This window comes from Dermochelys coriacea, chromosome 2, assembly GCF_009764565.3.
Source record: "Dermochelys coriacea isolate rDerCor1 chromosome 2, rDerCor1.pri.v4, whole genome shotgun sequence".
In the NCBI taxonomy this organism is placed as follows: domain Eukaryota; kingdom Metazoa; phylum Chordata; order Testudines; family Dermochelyidae; genus Dermochelys; species Dermochelys coriacea.
The window spans coordinates 37350982-37369576 of record NC_050069.1 but is presented as its reverse complement, the minus strand read 5'-3'; the positions used below and the strand labels follow the sequence as shown (position 1 = coordinate 37369576).

Here is an 18595-nt window from a genome sequence, read left to right as displayed (position 1 = left end):
AAGGGCTTTTATAAAGAGGTCACTGATTGTTCTCCATTGTCCACTGAAAATAGGACAAGAAATAATGGGCTTAATTTGCAGCCAGGGAGATTTAGGTTAGATATTAGAAAGTTTTTCCTAACTATAAAGATAGTTAAGTACTGAAACAGGCTTCCGAAGAGCCTGTGGAATCCCCATCATTGGAGGTTAGACATACACCTGCCAGGGATGGTCTAGGTTTACTCGGTCCTGCCTCAATGCAGGGGGCTGGACTGGATGACCTGTCAAAGTCTCTTCCAGCTCTAAGTTTCTATGATTGTATAAGAGCATACTTTTGGGGAAAATTTTCAGAAGTGCCTAAATATCTTAAAAAGCATAAACCCCATTGACTTTCAGTGGGACTTAGGAACCTGAGTCACTTAAACACTTTTTTGAAAATGTTTCCCTCTTTATCCTAGTGTATTATGTGTATACAAATCAGAGAGATGAAGTTAAATTCTGAAGATGGAATACAATGCTAACTTCTAGCCAGTGTGATGCATAGATATATGTCAAAGAACACAAGGCTAGTTAGCAGAAGTACATGTGGGAGCTGGCTTTCCCAGTTTTGGCTTCCCAAACACTGTAGAGAAGCTGCTTTTACAAAAGGGGCATCACCAAGTCTGGCTAAGGGGTTTTGGGCTGTGGTCTGTATACTTAGTGCAGTTATGCTCCTGACCCAACAACAACTTGTGTGCCAAACGCCCTGCACAGGTTTTTTTTTTCCTATTTAGATTAGATGTTTAGTACCTAATGTGACTCTCTGCATGGTATCTAAGCATTATAGTATGTTGAAATTGGAGGCTGTTTGTGGGTCTCCAATCCATTATGGGTTCTTATTCATACAGCTTTTGTGGCATGTATGCATGACTGTTTGTGGGGATGTATGCTAACCAGAATTTGGCCCCATCAGCTGCTATATAATTGAGTTTGAGGTTCTTTGTCAGTTCGGTGCATAGATGTATCTGCTAAAATGCATGAGGAACAGAACCAAGAACAATAAGGAAAATGTAATGCTGTTGTATATCAATCAGAAAATCAGTTGTGTGCCCTCATCTGGAATATTGTGTGCAGTGCTGGTCTCCCTATCTCACAAAAGGATATTGCAAAATGTAGAAGGGGTTCAGAGAAGGACAATGAAAATGACTAGAGGCATAAAAAAACTCATAAAGAGAAATTGGAAAGGTTGGTATTGTTTACCTTTAGAATGGAGAAAAATAAGAGGGCACATAAGGAATGTGACAGAGAAGTTAGATTGGGAGCTTCTATTCTTGTCTCATAACACAAGCACAAAGGGGTCCTCAGTGAAACTGAAAGGAGGTCAATTCATAACCAGTAAAAGGAAATAGTCTGTGGAATTCGATTCTGTAAAAAATGTCTGAGTATTTGTAATAAAAGCTGGGAGTGTTTGGGCTGCAGTATTTTTTTAGGTGGGAGGATTTGATTGAATGATGCATACAAATATCATTGCATTTCTAATATACCAGCACCTTGTAAAATGAGGTACTTTGTTGAATTAAGATTTACTTATGCTAGGGAGGCCTGGGTCATCGTGATGTTTTATTATTGCTAATAGCAATTTAAGTTTTTTTTTCTAATTAGAGAATTCTTCTTTGGCTTGTGCATAGTCTTTTACTTCCCATTCAGGCACGATAGAAATGAGAATAAAAGTGAGCTGCTTATTTTGTGTCTTGTGGCTGATGAATGTTTGTCTGACTGGAAAGTTGTACTTGCAGCACTGTGGCTGCCCAAGTATTCATTAGTTCTGACATCCATGTTTCCTTTGTTTTGTTAATGCGTTTGGCATTGCTCTCGTTACGCAAAATCAGTGAAACGTTCAAGAATCAAGTCTCTGCAGGAGCCAGAGGCATACCATGTCTACACTCCACTGACAATTAAATCTATATGATTCTGTGTAAGGAGTGGAGTTAAACTAAACCTAGTCCTTAGAGCCACAGGAGAGATTGGCCTTTTACATACAATTTTAGCACTCTGACATTTCAAAATAGAAGTTAAACTCTTTTCAGTAGCTACATAAAAGTAAATTTTAAAATAGGACTTTGTAGCGTAAAAAAATTTCACCATGGGCTTCATAAAAACTGCAACTTACAATTCAGGTACTTTAGAGTCCTATTAATGTATAATCTGGTACTTCTAATGCACACATACCTTAGTTTTGTAGAGGTCTAGGAATTTAAAAGGGGACTAAAAATTTAGTTTGATTTGGAGGAAACGAGCAATTAAAGTGAAAAGTGGAAAAGGCAGCATTGATGGAATAAAACAAGTAAGTCTCCTCTAAATATATCTTGGAAAAGATCTGGGTTTTTTTGACTTGTAGAAAACAGGATACACTGAACCTATACCAAGGCTTTGAAGATCTTTTCTAAACTTGGAATTGTTAAGACATTTGGTAACTTCTGATTCAGCAACCTATACATGATGAATCCTTAATAGGATTACTCACCTAAATAAAAGCTGCAGAACTGCCAATGGTTGGTTCTGTTCCCTTTCCTATAAAAGTAAGGAATGGACTGAAAATGGAGCAAGAGACTGACCAATTAAAATCCTTTTTTAGTAAGGAATGGTTTGTATTCCTGTAAGTGTAAAAGTAATACATTTAGTGTGAGGAGAAACTGGAAGCCTGGTCGCACTTAGGGTTGCTGTTTACTGTTGCTATCCTATAGAAGATATGAAAAGGGCAAAAGCTTTTGATTTAAGTATTGAGTGAGAGTTAAAGGAAAGTGCATTTACAGCCCCTTGTATGTTGATCTAGCAAACCACATTAGCAAGAGAACATTGAGGTTGTCTAAATAGATGTGTGCTTTCAATCTACAGTATCATAAATTTCCATTCTGTGACATAAGGTAAACACCTGGGTAGTATGTGAGACATGGCATTGGTTTAGGAGTGATTTCTAGAGCTTGTGATGAAATGTGAATGCAGCTTATCCGCTTCATGCTCCTGTTTAACAACTCTGTGTGAATTTACTCTGTTGTTGAATTGACCTGACAGAAGGAGGACACTTTGCTAACTTGTAAATAAGCTTTACGTAGAAGCATTATCCATATACATATGCATGTTTTCTTTGCATTATATCTCTAAGGTCAAATTTGTTTCTGCAGAAGCGTTATTTGTTTTGTGTGTTGTTTTTTTCCAGGATTTTTGTACCCCAGCTAATCTGGATCAGGCCTCATTATGCTAGGTGCTGTATAAACACATAGTAGGAGACAGTCCCTTCACCCAGAGAGTTTGCAGTCTAAATTGAGACAAGATGTAAGAAGTAGGTGTCACCAACAAATGGAATAGCTTGTGGTACAGGGAATGCAAGAGTAGCAATAATAGAAACACATTGACTATCTGTATGCACGGTGGGTAGGTGGAGTCTCAAACATTTTAAAAAAAAATCCAACTTGCTGCTAGAAATGCCTACTGACTACCAACTAATTGTAATCATTTGGCAGTTTGCTATAGGCATTAGGGTCAATTTGAGTATCCTGGCTTTGTGTTGCAGTGATCATGAACATTGCTTCATCATTGACTTGTGCTCACTATTTGGGAGGATCTTCACCTCCTCCCCCATCCTCATGACTGATGAGGTGTATTTGCATGGCTCCTTGTCCACTTGAGATGGGACCAAGAAGATGCATCTTGCGCCAAAGTTCTTATCTTGTCCAGTGGTACAAAGCACCTCCGCTAGCTAGGTCCTTCCATCACTTAACTTGTAACTAAATCTGAGCCAAACTAAAGAAACAAAATGTTGTAGGTAATGATAGTCCTTGAACTTAGTGTCTTTTTTGCTTTACTTACTGTTACATTTGGATGCTGAGCCTGCCCTTTCTAAATTATCAGTGTGTAGTTTCTAATGCAATTCGACCTTTGTGCTTAGGGTTTTTTCTTTTTTGTTAATGTTATCAACTAAGGCTTGGTCTACACTACAAACTTATGTCAGTATAACTACTGACAACCCATGGCTGCTACTCTGAAACCTGAGTAAAGTAGTTATGCTGACCTAACCCCCGCTGTATACAGCGCTATATCAACAGGAGGGCTTCACATTGACATAGCTACCACCTCTTGGGGAAGGTGGTGTATCTACACCAATGGAAAAATCTCTCCTATTGTTATGGGTAGTGTGTTCACTATGTGCTATACTGGTGCAGACAAGCCCTTAGATGCAAGTAGGATGTAAATTAAGTTTCAAGGTAATAGTTGCAGTAAATTTAGTATCCAGTTAGTTTCATTAGGGACAGGTGTTGCAGGTTGAGCACTCACTGCCGTGGTGCCTCCTGCTGGTCAGTCCAGGAATTAGCTCAGCTCAGTCCAGTCTCAGAGCGCTTCCTGCTGGCCAGTATCTCCCTACCTGTACCTGCTTCCTCATCAATCTCCACCACTGTACTTCAGGCCCCTTTCTCTTGGGTCCTGCCCTGCAGCAGTGCCTCCACACTCTGGGTCTCCCCTCCCAGAGGAACCCCCATTCCCCCTTGCCTCAGTGGCTGCTGCCAGTTGTCATCTAGCCCCCTTTCTCTGTGGCAAACTGCAGTCTGTAACGGCACTCATCACTGGCAAAGGGGTTGGACTTGCTGCTTTCCTTGTCCCAGCTGTCTTCCTGTAGCCCCAGTACCGCCTTCCTGCCAGGCCTTAGCCTGGGAGGTCACCAGGCCTGAGTTCCCCAGCTCAGCCTGCCCCTTCCCCAGCACTGCTCTGTCAAATGTACCATGTCTCTCCCAGGCAGGTAGGTCCTTCTCACTCCAGACTCCCCACTCCTTACTCACAGCCCTCTATCAGGGCCAGCTGAGCCCTAATTGAGCTGACCACATCTGTGTCCAGCTACTCAGCCAGCCTCCCCCAGCTGCTCCCACTCCTTTTATCCCAGGAACAGGGTAACTGCCCTGCTACAATAGGGAATATGTGTAAATAAAAGTGAGTTGCAGTAAGAGGCATTGCCAGAATATGTCTGAATTCTGATAAATGTTGCATTTGGGATTTAGCTTCCCTAACCTAAAAGGCATTCTCTGGGCAGGATAGATAGCAGCAGCTGAGTTGCTGAAGTCCTACTACTGTGTTTTTGAGCTTAAGTGCAGTACAAATGCAGTCCTATTTAAAAGGAGCATGATTTCAGCTTCTTAGTTATTCCCGTTCAATAGAAGTTCTTTGGATAAGGACTCCTTTGAGAACTGCTTCTCTAAATTCTCTGTACAGTGGAGAGGGCACTGAAAATGACTGGGCTATACCTCTCGTACTAAGGCCACGTCTATACTATAGAAACACAGCTACAGTGTTGCAGCTGTGCCCCTGTAATGCTGTAGCGCAGATGTTTCCCACGTTGACGGAAGGAGTTTTTCAGTTGATGCAGTTAATCTCTCTCTCCAAGAGGCTAGATCAATGGAAGAATTCTAGCTGTGTCTACACCAGGAGTTAGGTCACTTTAACTACAGCATTCAGAGCATGACATTTTTCACAGCCCTGAGGTCCATCTAATTTTTAAGTGTAGATCAGGCCTAAGATACAACAATTGAGAGAGTTGATTCTAGGACAGATTTTACCAGTACTGACAATATAGGTGCCATTTTTAGAGTTTCTCTCCTTGTTTCTCACTCCAGACTTCTGTTCCCAGCAGCCACTCCTTCCTTCCCTACATCACCTCTTATTTTTTTTATCCCTTATATTTCCAGTTCCTATCAGTCTAGGGATTGAAAAGATTTTTATGGTCAATCAACTTGAGTTGCTTTGCATGGTAGTGTTAAATACTTCTTTTATGAAGAGGAGTGGAGTTTGTTTTGATGAAAATTGTTCTTAGATTTGCCAAAACCCAAAGCTGTCTGTACACTGGTGCTGGTTAGGAATGTGCACATAGATTAAGTGCATTGTCTTAAGTCACACATTGAATAAATCCTAATGTGTTAAAGTGTAAAATGTTTTAGTCTCTCAACACTATGGACCTGGTCCTGCAAGCCTGTTGTGCGTGGGTGACCCTCCTTCTCCCTCCCGCTTGCAGAAAGCACTATGGAAGTCAATGGAATTCTGTACAGGTGCTTGGTCCTCCGTTGTAAAGCTGCTTGCAGGATGGGAATCTGTTTGCCTCTCTCTTGCTGTCTCTTTTCTATGGTATGTTGTGTTTTCATCTTTGATGGTCATTTAGTCAATAATGATGTCCAAATGGCCAAAATTGTCTTTGATAGCCCTTTGGATAAGATTGCTATGCATACTGGGATATAATCATCCACTCTGCACAATTAGGCAGTAAATATCCAAATATAACCAGGTATATAAAAGGCATATAAAAATTACCTGAAAAAGATGCAACAGACTTTAAAATAACTGACCCTGTGTTGGTATCTATCAGTTTTTAACATGACATCCTGGATGTTTCATATGTTAATCTACAGGATCTTTTTTGTCAGCAAGGTTTCACTAAATCAGCAGCAGTTTGTTCTTCTTTAATTGAATTTAAGAAAATCATTGATTTGAATTAAAATAAAAGCCCTTTAATTTGGATTATGTTGGCAGTTTGTGGCACAGTGAGAATGCCTGGGATTTATGGCAGCTGAACCAGCTATTTAGGCTGGCTCAGTATAATGAACTTGACTGCGGAGAGTGGGGGAGAATTAACCAGTAATGGCTGCTGAGTTTGCTCACTGATTGAAATTTAGGAGATGATTGCAGATGTAAGTAGAATGGAAAGATGTGTTTAATGGATTAGAAGATCTAGAAACCAAATTTTAAAATATTTTTACTACTTTGATGTTTGAATACATGTTTTCTATTTAAGTGATGGATAACTGGCAACTATTAATGTGGCAGTCTAGTTTCTCTGTTGCACCGAAGGGAGAAGGGTTTTTTGTTTGTTTTCGTAATTAAGGACTTGGAAGCAAGATATTTAACACACATTTGGTCTGAGTCTGTAGGTGAAGTATATTTACAGAATTTATTAAATATTTCTGTCTGAGAACTTCTATTAAAAGTGACCTCTAAAAGGGAAAAGAATTGGGAGGGGTTAAGGAGGGCCCTTTTAAAAGCAAAACCAAACCATGTTTTGGGGTTTTTTTAAAACTTTGTACATGAAGGGGAGAGTTTCTGCTTGTTCTCTTACATTAGAAATTCCGATCTTGTTCACCCTGGAAGGCTCTGTAGCAAGGATGGCCAAACTTACTGACCCTCTGAGCCGCATACACTAATCTTCAGAAGTTCTAGATCCACAAGACACGTACAACCTGCCCTGTGGGGCAGCACCTGCTGGGGTGCAGGACTTCTGCCCCAATGTCCCTCCCCCCCCCCCCCCGGCTGGACTAACTCCCTTAGATTCCCCTCGCTGCAGGACAGAAACCCCTAGTCCCACCACCCAACTGCAGGGCAAAAGCCCCGAGCTTCAGTCTTGTAGGCAAAGAATGGGGGGAGGGGGTGTATGGGGTGCTCTGGGAGTGGCACTTAACCGTAAAAGAGCCACATACAGCCCAGAAGCCACAGTTTGGCCACTCCTGCTCTATAGTAACTAAAGCACTAGTAAAATTGAGTCAAATTGAAAGCTGTCTACACTATCCTTATTTTACAAAAATTTCCCACTGGTTGTAGCTGCAGTTGAAATATTTATGGGAGGAAAAGGCTAACGTTGGTAACTCCTAAGAATGGGAAGGGTTTTTATTCAAACTGCTTTTTTGTGGGGAGGGCAGAGAACGTGGAAGGCACAACATGTGGGAAAACAGAGGACATGTATAACTTCCAGCAAAACAATAGAAGACCAAATATTTGAGTTCTAAATAAGCTGTGTGTTTAAAATCACACACTCAAAACAACCATTTACCAACCTTCCTTACACAACATAGGCAATAAAAGGGCACAAACACCATTTAACAAACACCCTTTCTGCAGGTGTTTTGTAAGGTGATGGGATAGTCCATTTCTAATAAGCAGCGCCCCAAAAAAAAAAGTTAACAGCATTTTGGTTATACTTTTTAAATAGACATAATGCAAAAAGTTAAAGTGCTCATAGTAATTTTAATGCACTTGTATTGCCTGTACTCTCTGTAATAAGGTATCAATTCAACTGCTTATTGAGAAATAAAAATTACTCCATATGTGCAATATTGGCAAGTTTAAAGCTTACAGTTCTCATGTGCACATTGCAGTTCCCAATGGACTAATTCCATTAAAGTGGATGAAGATGCTGGGTAAGCTTGGAGCATGCCCCCTGACCCAGGGAAGAGAATATTCCTTCTGTAGGGAGAGGCTATAGCTCAGAGGTGGCCTACCTTTGGCTCGGGAGCCACATGTGGCTCTTCAGAAGTTAATATGTGGCTCCTTGTATAGGCACCGACTCCGGGGCTGGAGCTACAAGCGCCAACTTTTCAATGTGCCGGGGGGGGGTGCTCAATGCTCAACCCCTGGCTCTGCCACCGGCCCTGACCCCACTCCACCCTTCCCACCCCCTCCCTGAGCCTGCCATGCCCTCACTCCTTCTCTCCCCCCCCCCCGCCTCCTGCATATGAAACAGTTGATCGGGAGGCACAGATCGGCACTGGTGGGTGGGAGGTGCTAGGAGTGGGGTGGGAGAGCTGATGGGGGTGGACTGCTGACGTATTACTGTTGCTCTTCGGCAATGTACATTGGTAAATTCTCGCTCCTTCTCAGGCTCAAGTTGGCCACCCCTGTTATAGCTAGACACGTCCTTAGCAGCATCCCTAGATGCAGTAGATAAAAACTGAAAAGCCTGTGAATCTTAGGAAATGCTCCTCACTAGCTGGGAGTTAGGAATATTTTTTTCCCTGTTTTCTGTTATATGCTCCACATTCTCCCCTACTCTGAGGGCAAATCCTTTGCTCTGCAAGATACTGGCAGGTCACCAGTTTCCATTCCCCCTCCCTCCTCTGTGGCAGAATAAAGTCTGCTCTTAGAAAAATTAACTTGCGTTGTAACTTTTGTGAAATTTAAAATTATGGTACTGTATTCTGCATTTGAACAGTGGGGTGACAAAATAACACTTTTTTAGAAAAAAAAATATTTACTAGTCTTAAAGACTCTGCTTTTAGGTTTATAACACCTAGCGAGAAATGGCCAGAAGAAACCACTGAAGCTGTCTAAACTTTTAGTTTGCTTTTAGAGACGGTCATGTCATTGCATCTGGTGCTGTTTATAACACACTTGTGTCTTCTGTAGCTTGTACCACGAGAGAGAGCAGCTATGAATTACAACCAAAAGTTGAAGGAGAAGTTCCAACACCACCCTCAGATCAAACGCATAGCTCGTCACCGTCACCTGCCCAAAGCCATCTATAGCCAGGCCAAGGAGCTGCGCATCATGCGAGAAGCTCGTCGGCGAAAGTACGACCTTCCTTTTGTTTTCATTTTGTCTTAGTAAAACATACGTTGTCCCATTGCTGTGGCATCAATGCATGGGGCCTCTAACAAGGGAACAGCTCTTATGAATGACTGGTATTGATTTGGTCAAGTGAATAAATTAATTATTAGACTGGTTGTTTTGGACTCTGTGGAGTGGTAAGTGCAGACCAAGCTGCCAGTAGTAGCAAGAACTAGTTTCCTTCCCAGGCCTTCTGAAAGGGTGGAAAAGGACATGAGGTTTATGGGGGAGGCAACACCTCCTCCCAGCCTTATGTGTAGTCATATCACAGGGATTAGTCTTGATGTGGGAGGATGAGGGTCTTCTGGCTCCTTGTAGGTGCTAGGCCTCAGGATCAGTGTGAGAGGTTTTTCAGTTCCCCAGGACATCTCTACAGGTCCCTGGGAGCAGAAAAGGATGGGGAGTTGAAAGCATCTGTACATGGCTGGTGCCATGGTATTGAAAGAGGAGAAGTTGGCTGGCACATGCATGGAAAGGAAATGGGAAGTGGTGGGGCTCAACTTGTTTGTTACGGTCTGGTTTGGCCTCACTTCCCAGTTGAAAGACCCCCCCCCATAAATATCTGCTCCCTGCAGATAATCCTATTTACAATTAAAAATAAATAATTAAAAATAACTTTGTTACATAGGAAAAGCTCCTCACTAGCTGGGAGTTAGGAATATTTTTTTCCCTGTTTGCTGTTATATGCTTTACATTCTCCCCTACTCTGAGGGCAAATCCTTTGCTCTGCAAGATACTGGTCAAACTGTGCATGCTCTAGAAAGAAGGCTGTTAAAAATGTGAACTCTTCTAAATTTGCAGTTTAAAGGGTTTTCATATGGACAGTGTTCCTTTTTTTTAAGGGAAAAATTTAATAATTTTCAGCCACCTCAACTGATTTTGACTCTGAAGACATTAATTTTTAGGAGCAGTGGAACACTTGCTGTAGTACCCTAAGCAAGAAGCTAGTATTTCTGAACTTGAACACACCTACTGCTGACATTCTCAATCTCACTTTTCTCTTTCTCATGTCTGTTTCCAGGGAACTGAATCGCCGTAAACACAGCAAGCCAGGATCCTCACCATTTGTGCCAGAAAAGAAGAAGCACATTGTGGCTGTAGTGAAATAATTTTTTGCTGGCTTACAGCATTGTGTGTAATTTTTTATTTAAATAATTAGCTATACTGTACAAAAGTTTGAGGATCTGCTGCAGACCCTGCCACAAGTGGTGTGGCTCACTTTTCTTCTTTGTATATTCCCCCTTCATTTCTCAGGTCATCATCCAGTTTGGGAGGTGAGAAGAATTGGCCCCTTTAAAGTCCTACAATCAAACTTGCAGAGGGTGTAAAGTGATCCACCCCTATATATCCCAGTGGAACTTCATTTGTAATACAAGGAGAGAATTTGACTGTGCGGGTGGTACCTCAGTGGATCAGCCCTCTCCCCTGCTACCTTCCCTATCGGAAAAAGGGGGAACTTGCTTCAGCATTGCTTGTGGCACATAGACTTTCCCTGGTGTTAGAAATTACAAACTACATTGTTTTTTAAAATGGCAGTTAGGAAAGAGGAAAAACATTTTTGGTAGAAGTGAAGAAAATGAATATTGCATACAATGAGTAAACCAGGATTATGCTCAATAATTATACATTGCACTATACTTGTTACCATGAAACAAATTCTTGTTTCTCTTTGTTTAGAAGGGCTTCAACAGGACTCTCTGACCAATGTAAATAACAGGATTTTATTGTTTTTTTTTCCAGTGTACCCAGTCAACACCTTCAAGGGCTGTTGTATCCTGATGATATTAATAGAGTTGTTGAATAAATATCTTTACTTCTCAACTTAATTAAAACCTCTTAAAATTATTCAGTCTCTCTCTCTCTCTCTCTCTCTCTCTCTCTCTCTCTCTCTCTCTCTCTCTCTCTCTCATATTTAGGTCTTAGAAAATCTTGACATTTTCCTTCATGTGAGAGATGTTGTAAGCCTCTTGTTTAAGATTGCATAAAATCCCCCCACTCTGATAACATACCTTTTATCCCAAAGTTCTTTAATTTGTATGCAGATATCACTTCACCCCCAGCAGTGAAATGGAAGTGGCTTCCTATTGAAATGACAGAGTAATTTAGTTGGGCAGATTGTAATTATCCACACTGGAATTCAACAAGGCTACTTGGTCTAATACCTCTGTCCTTGCAGAAATTTTGAGATATTTAATGACCATAAATATTCAGAGCTTTAGTCTGGTGTCTTAGTTAAAAACATGGTGTTAAGAAGCACTGTTCTGCTGGAGATATTTCCTTTAGGGTGAGTATTAACTCAGGCCCTACTCACTTTTGATTATTAAAAATCCTGGGTAAAATTTTCAAAAGCACACAAGTCCCATTTTCAGCAGTGACCTAAACTCTTAAATATCATTGACTTTCAATGTAGCTTAGGCTCTTAAGTGCCTCATGGTCAGATTTTTACAGATAGTGAGGTGTCTAAAGAAAAGGAGTACTTGTGGCACCTTAGAGACTAACAAATTATTAGAGCATAAGCTTTCGTGAGCTAATCGGATGCTGTAGCTCACGAAAGCTTATGCTCTAATAAATTTGTTAGTCTCTAAGGTGCCACAAGTCCTCCTTTTCTTTTTGTGAATGCAGACTAACACGGCTGCTACTCTGAAACCTGAGGTGTCTAAAGATACAGAAAGGTGTCTAGAGTAGTGGTGCCCAAACTTCTCTTGCATCCCCCCCTTACCAGTAATTAAATCTGTCTGTGTCCCCCTTCTTCCCCCCACCACCACCATTACTGTATAGTTGGCTCAGCAGAGGAGCTTGGGCTGAAGGCAGAGCTGGGGCCTGACCTGGGGTGGGGGCGGAGCTAGGGATAGAGGAAGGGTCGCCTGGAGGCGGAATGAGGGCAGGGGTGGGGGTGGAGTGGAGCAGGGGCTGGCAACTGAAGATGAGGTGGAGAGTGGGGCTGGGCTGGGGGCAGAACAGGGGGTGGCGTGGGACTGGGCCCAGAGCTGGGCTGTGGGTAGAGTAGGGGGAAAAGTAAAGCTTTGGCTGGGGCCGAAGCTAGACTGGGGGCTGGGTGGCACTCCCTTCCCACCCCACATGGGGGCTGGGTGGCGCTCTCTCCCCATCCCCCCCATGGGGACTGGCCTGGGCTCTGCCATGCACCCCCCTGAGTGTTCCTCTGTGCCCCTTAGGGGGGTGCGCCCCACAGTTCGGGGACCACTGGTCCAGAGGGATTTTCAAAAGCATATAGCTACCAAATGCCAATTAATTTCAATAGAAGTTAGGTGCTAAGCGGTTTTGAAAATTCCACAAAATGCCTGCCACTTTTTAAAATGGGACTATAGGCACCTTTGAAAACTCTATGCCCCCATGACACTTTTTACTGAAAGTCAGGCGAGTTAGCCTTCAGATCCTGCCCAACCCCAATTTGGGGTAATTATATTTTGTTCTCCTTATACTTCCCCTTTATTTAACTATATGGGCAAAGCATTTGTCACATGAAGATGAAAAGCAGTTGCTGTTAAGAAATGTCTGACTGGATGGTATAGAGATTACTGTTTTTCTCAGGACTAAGTAAAGATAGTCTTTCAAAGCAAGGCTGCAATCTCTATAGAGTAATTTCTATATCATGACTTTTACAAACATCAAATTACGGGGGAGCTAGTAGCAACCCCCATATTAGGCTGCCGAACACTTTCCATTAAAAAAGTTTTTGCAGCCTTTTTTGAGACGGTCTAACATGCCTGTTATGATATTATGATAGTCTTTAATTACATGATCACATCCTGTTTTCCCCTTGCAGAACTTTTGCCTTATTTGTTGCACAGGTTGGATATTGAAGGGAACAGAATCAAGGTTGTATGAGCAACCTAAAAGTTAGGAAATACCAGATTTGGAGGGTTGTACCTTGCAATTTAAATACATTTAATGCCTTTGATGCAAGGGCAATTTAGGGTACTTCTGAATCTACACAGCCCATGAACCAGTGTAGAGACAGTGAGCCTCCCAATCCAGGTCATCAGACTTGGGATTGTTCAGCTCACACTAGTGCTCTAAAATTAGCTGTGTAGACAGCGCTTTGAAGTTGCAGCTCACGTTGGAGCTCGGGCTCTGAAGCCAAGACAGGAGGGAGGGTATCGGAGCCTGATCTCTAGCCTGAGTCAGAGCATCATCTACCCAGCTATTTTTAGAGTACTAGTGCAAGCCCCGCAACCCCAGATCTGACAACTGGGGCTGGGAGGCTCTCTGCACAGGTTGTGAAGACATATCCATAGACTTGTGACATTTGGCAGCTTTTGGGGTGGGACAGGGGAGTTGTATTTTGGCTGGTTGTAACTTAGAATATTTAGAGGTCCTCTTACAGCTACTGACTATAACAAGTTTTCATTCAGCTCAGTGGTGGAGGCTTGTGTGTTTGGATCTCTGTCCAGACTTCTAGTCCAGCCGCTCAGTTGTATGGTTCATTATGGAGATGTCACTGACCATTTTTAACAGGTGTGGTAATAACAGATGTGGTAATACAAGTCCTTTTAGACTAAAGTTAAAATAGCTCCTCTTTGAAATTCCTGCAAAGTTACTGTAGACCCCATTCTGCTAGGCATTGTGTCATGCTATACAAAGCACACAAGATCTTTTATAGGGGAGAAGGCAAAACGCCACATTTATTGAGAATACAACTGTTAGCATATGCTTTTCAGTCACACACACCATGCACACAGTCCCGCCAGTCTATGTTTATAGTTACCAGTCCAGAGTCTGGATCAATCTAGTGGCCAGCCAGATTGGTCACAGAAGGGAGCCAGGCTCTGTCAGTCGCAGTCCGATGCTCCTGGAGTAGTGGCAAGATGAACCCGAAATCCCATAGCAAAGTACTCTGTTCTTATAGTCGGTTTTTTTCTCTGTTGGAGTCTATGGATTTTGCTGTGTCAGTTTATGACTGGTTACTTCTTAATTGGTGTTATCTTTTGATGTTAATGTTCCAAAACACCTCCGAGAGGGTCATCAATTGTCTTTAGGGGTGCCAGCCTCCACATCAGGGTCCTCAATCTGCCCTTCCTCAATCATGGATGTGCATTGATGGTTCTCTGGCATCAATAAGCCTCTAAGTGTCTTCGCTCCTCCTTTCTTGACCATCTGGTTAACAATGGCCTTCACACCTTATCTTTTCCTAATGCATGCATTCCTCATTCACACAAACAGTCTTTTGCAGAGACCTTTGAGAATACTAACAGCAGGATTTTATATCGAGCAAAAAGACATTGTAAATTAAACCTTGCTAAATTTTATAACCAAAACAATTCACATTGAGGCCCAGGCCTTCAACTTTCCTCTAATCTACTTAACATAGACACAATACAGGATCCTTTCTCTTACTAACTAAACCTTAAAACAAAGAACTAAAAGGATCCAATTTGTAATGCATATGGGAAACGGAATCCCATAGTCCCAGAGTGTCATTCCTTTCTGCTATTCAAATAAGGTGGTTGGCAGGATGAAATCAAACCATACATTAATTCTCATAGTACAATTATAAAATCCTGTTCCTATAACCATACAAACAGAACAAAAAGGCAGTCCCTGCCCAAAGAGTTTACAACAGAAGTGTCAAATAGTTTGTCTCTCTTCTCCAAAACCACAACTTAAAACAGAGGTAGATTTTGTCATTGGTTCGTGCATGATGTAGTTTTTAAAAGACGAGAAAAAATACTTATGGAACTTTTTGAAAACAACGTGTGATTCTCTATCATGGAAGCTGATAGAAGAAAAAAGCCAGTGAAGACTATATTCTATTGCTGCCTGTCAACTAATTATTTCAGAGTTTGATCCTATTCTCATTGAAGTCAATGGCAAAGCCTTTCATTTCACTGAGGCAGGATCAGGGCCTCAATGACTAAAGCAGAAGGACTGGGATGATGTGTTGTACAGTGCATTTTTGCTTTGTTGGATTCTTCCTACACAATTTTCAAACTAGAGGAATAAGGATGTTGGGTTTTGGCCTGTATTAACTTGGTTAACTCCCCTCACTCCTTTAACAATCTGGTGACCCGTTCTTCCTACATATGAAAACTTTAAAAACTAGATCCACCCCCAAGAGCAAAGGCTTAAAAAAAAATTGTACTTCTAAAAAGTGGTCTTAAAATCCAGTTTGTCATAAAAACTGAAATGTGGTCTGTTCTTACAGGTGGAAAAATTGTGGCAAAGATTGCGTTTAGGGGCTTTGAACTCTAGTTTCATTCAATTAAATCCAGGATGCATATCTAGTATTTTATCTTGAGCACTACTTACATTTTTTAGAAAGCTCCAGGGCTGCAGCTCTTTATTTCATCACAGCTATTCTGACAGAGTGTTATCTGGCAGCTTATTTTCAGTACCTTGCTCAGTGGTACAAAGGTCATCTTAAGCTAATGTTCCAATAGAAATGGAGGATATTAAACTAGTGGCTGTTTATTCTGAGAAGCACTTGGCTTTGTTCACCAATTATTCTTTTATGCACAATTCCGTTAAATGATATTCCAGAAATTAAAAATGACTTTTTTTCCAATCATGGCCACTTATATGAAAATCTACACTAGCTAAAGGATATATGTAGGAATTTATAGAATTTACAATTAAAGAAAATAGAAACTGTGTGCATGAATATAAACCCTCTCTATATATAATATGTATACATATCAGCTTAAATATTTTTGTATTTTATTTGAATTAAAAGAAAATGCAGATATCCTGTTTCCAGGATTTTGCTATATATGATGATATAATGCTTATAAATAGGCAGAATGGGAGAAGATGTGGTGAAGGGGAAATAGACGAATATTGGCTAAGCCAAACATAGGTCTTGGCTGAATCCTACTTAGACGGCAATCTTCCATACACTGTGTCAACAGGGAAATGAATGTAAATAGTTCTATATTAAAGGAACTGTGATGAGGACTTTGCAAGCCAGTTAGATCCATATCATCATGCACATACTTACAGCTGTCTTCAAATTTTATACCTATTTTATCCTAGTCAAATTAAATAAACCATACACCTTTAAAATATGCTGATTTTTAAAATATTTTTATAAATTTAAACCAAATAGGAGATTTTTCTCTGTTGATGCATGTGTTATGATGTTCTGCATTTCCAGAACCAAATAAATTGCTATAGAAGACTCTGAAAATAACATAAATCAGTAGAAGTCAAGGTAAAGTAAACTGCTTTCTTTTAATTTTTTCCAGTGTCCCTATGTCAGTGTTTTTTATTTATTTTATGTGAAGATATTTCTTTTGCACACACAAAACAATATTAAATCAGAGGCAAATCTACTGAATCAGAGCTCAGGAATTAATATTCAAATAGTCAATTTTAAAATTACTTTATTTTTGTAGAGCTATTATTAATATGATGAAGGCTTGGATGTGAGTTTCTGTTTAGAACTGGTTTATGATGAAACTCTGTTTAATTTAGATTTCTGAATAATTAGTGTCAGCTATGCTGCTTAGAAATGGGTCCGGCTTGAAATGGATGATGTTACAGTAATTATATAAGAAAGATAGGTGGAGTTATCTAAACTAGATGTATTATGTTTTGTGTGGTGAAATGATCTCTAGACTTTGTACAATACACATACATCATGTATGTATATGCATCCTTTTGATATTGTGTGTGTAGTACGTATAATAAAAGGAAAGGGATGAAAGAACTGATTGATGGAAGTGGTTTCCATCCAATTTGATTGTTCTTTAGCAAATGCCCACACTGGGACTACAGACCCTCTTCACAATCTGATTACTTTGTCATTTCACATATTTGATTAATTTACAAAATATTAATATATATTAACACAATTTAAAATTAAGGAGCATGTATTTATATTTTTAAATTGAAAGCATTAGCCATATTCTACCCATCATAATGCATTCTATTTAGGTTGTATAGGAACCTAATAACACAAGATTATTGATTGACTTCACACAGACCAACATAGCCTGGATCAAGTGGTAGCAATAATCCTTGATGTGGAGGAAGTAATTCACAGGGTAAATTTAAAATATTTTATCTTAAGCATAGATCTGGGTTTGGAAATAACATATTTAAAGGCTCTCTAAACAGATAACATTTGTAGCCTCATGTGGGGACACAATTTACAGGCTTTTTCATTACATAAAATAACTATCTAGAGATATCTATTATCCCAGTTACTATTGAATTTGGTTGCACAGCCAAACAGTTGTTTTGGGAAGTAATAATATCATCAAGGGAATAAAAGTTGAGTGAGAAGGAATGTAAAGATCTGATGTGTGGCTAATACTGTGATAGGGAGTCTCAAAAGACAGTAAATGCCATTCTATATCTAATTGGGGAATATGGCAAAATCTCAAATAAGATGAATGAAACCCCACCAGAAATTTGACATATTTTAAAAGGATGTTTCCAGATACATTGTGTAGACTGAGATTTAGAAACTCCTCTCCAGGCCCTTCTGTATCCCTAGAGAAAACTTCTAGAGGAAAAAGGATTCACCATCTTTTGTGAGAAGGACATGAGTGAGACAGGGCAAATAGAATAAGAGGGCAAAAAGCAGAGGCCATGATGGTGATGGGAAAAGGAAAAGAAAGGCATAGATGAAGTGACCCAGGTTAGAATGGCCTAATGTAGCGGGTAAATTGCCTGAGATAATTCAAAGCCTGTACTAGCTACAAAATCAAAGAGTGTGTGTTTGATATCTTTGTAAATAATTATTGGGGTCACCACAACCAACCACTTATATTAGAGGTTCCAAAATTGTGCTCCGTGGATTAATTGCTGAGAAGGTGCAGAAAGCTAGTTACATGATGTTGGCTTCTCCACTTGTTTTCAGCTACAAAATTGCATTAAAGACTGTTAAAAGTATATTTTCCTAGAATTATTTTTCCATGTAAGCAGTTGTTAGCTGCGTTTGCCCCAGTTATCTTATGTAATTGTGAATGGAAAGAGGGTGGTCAGTGTAATTGTGAGTGGGAGGGGAATCGATTCTTTATCAAGATGTGGTCTGCATTGTTTTTTATTTATTATTTAAAGTGTAGGAAACCCTGAGCATAGTGGATTCTGGTAAATTTCACTCTGCCCTGACAGTGTCAAGCCAACAACTTTTATAATTCCATTTGGAAGCTATTGCTTTTGTTACCTTCCATCCATCATCACAAACTCCCCAAAAATCTTCCAAAAGGAAATAAATTAGGTTCTGTAAGGAGAGAGTGGAAGTTTTCAGTGATGACTGTTT

At 40.4% G+C, this 18595-nt stretch overlaps 1 protein-coding gene across 3 annotated transcripts in view; it reads left to right on the top strand.

Moving 5' to 3' along the window:
- DCAF13 (DDB1 and CUL4 associated factor 13) overlaps positions 1 to 11214 on the top strand; it is a 44337-nt gene extending 33123 nt beyond the window's left edge. For all 3 annotated transcript variants that reach the window (XM_043507462.1, XM_038391773.2, XM_043507463.1), the window contains 2 exons: positions 9169 to 9332; positions 10391 to 11214. In XM_043507462.1, the coding sequence (XP_043363397.1) occupies positions 9169 to 9332; positions 10391 to 10478 (252 nt within the window). In that variant the 3' untranslated portion in view covers positions 10479 to 11214. The remainder of the gene's footprint in view (positions 1 to 9168; positions 9333 to 10390) is intronic.
- The last annotated feature ends 7381 nt before the right edge of the window (positions 11215 to 18595 follow it).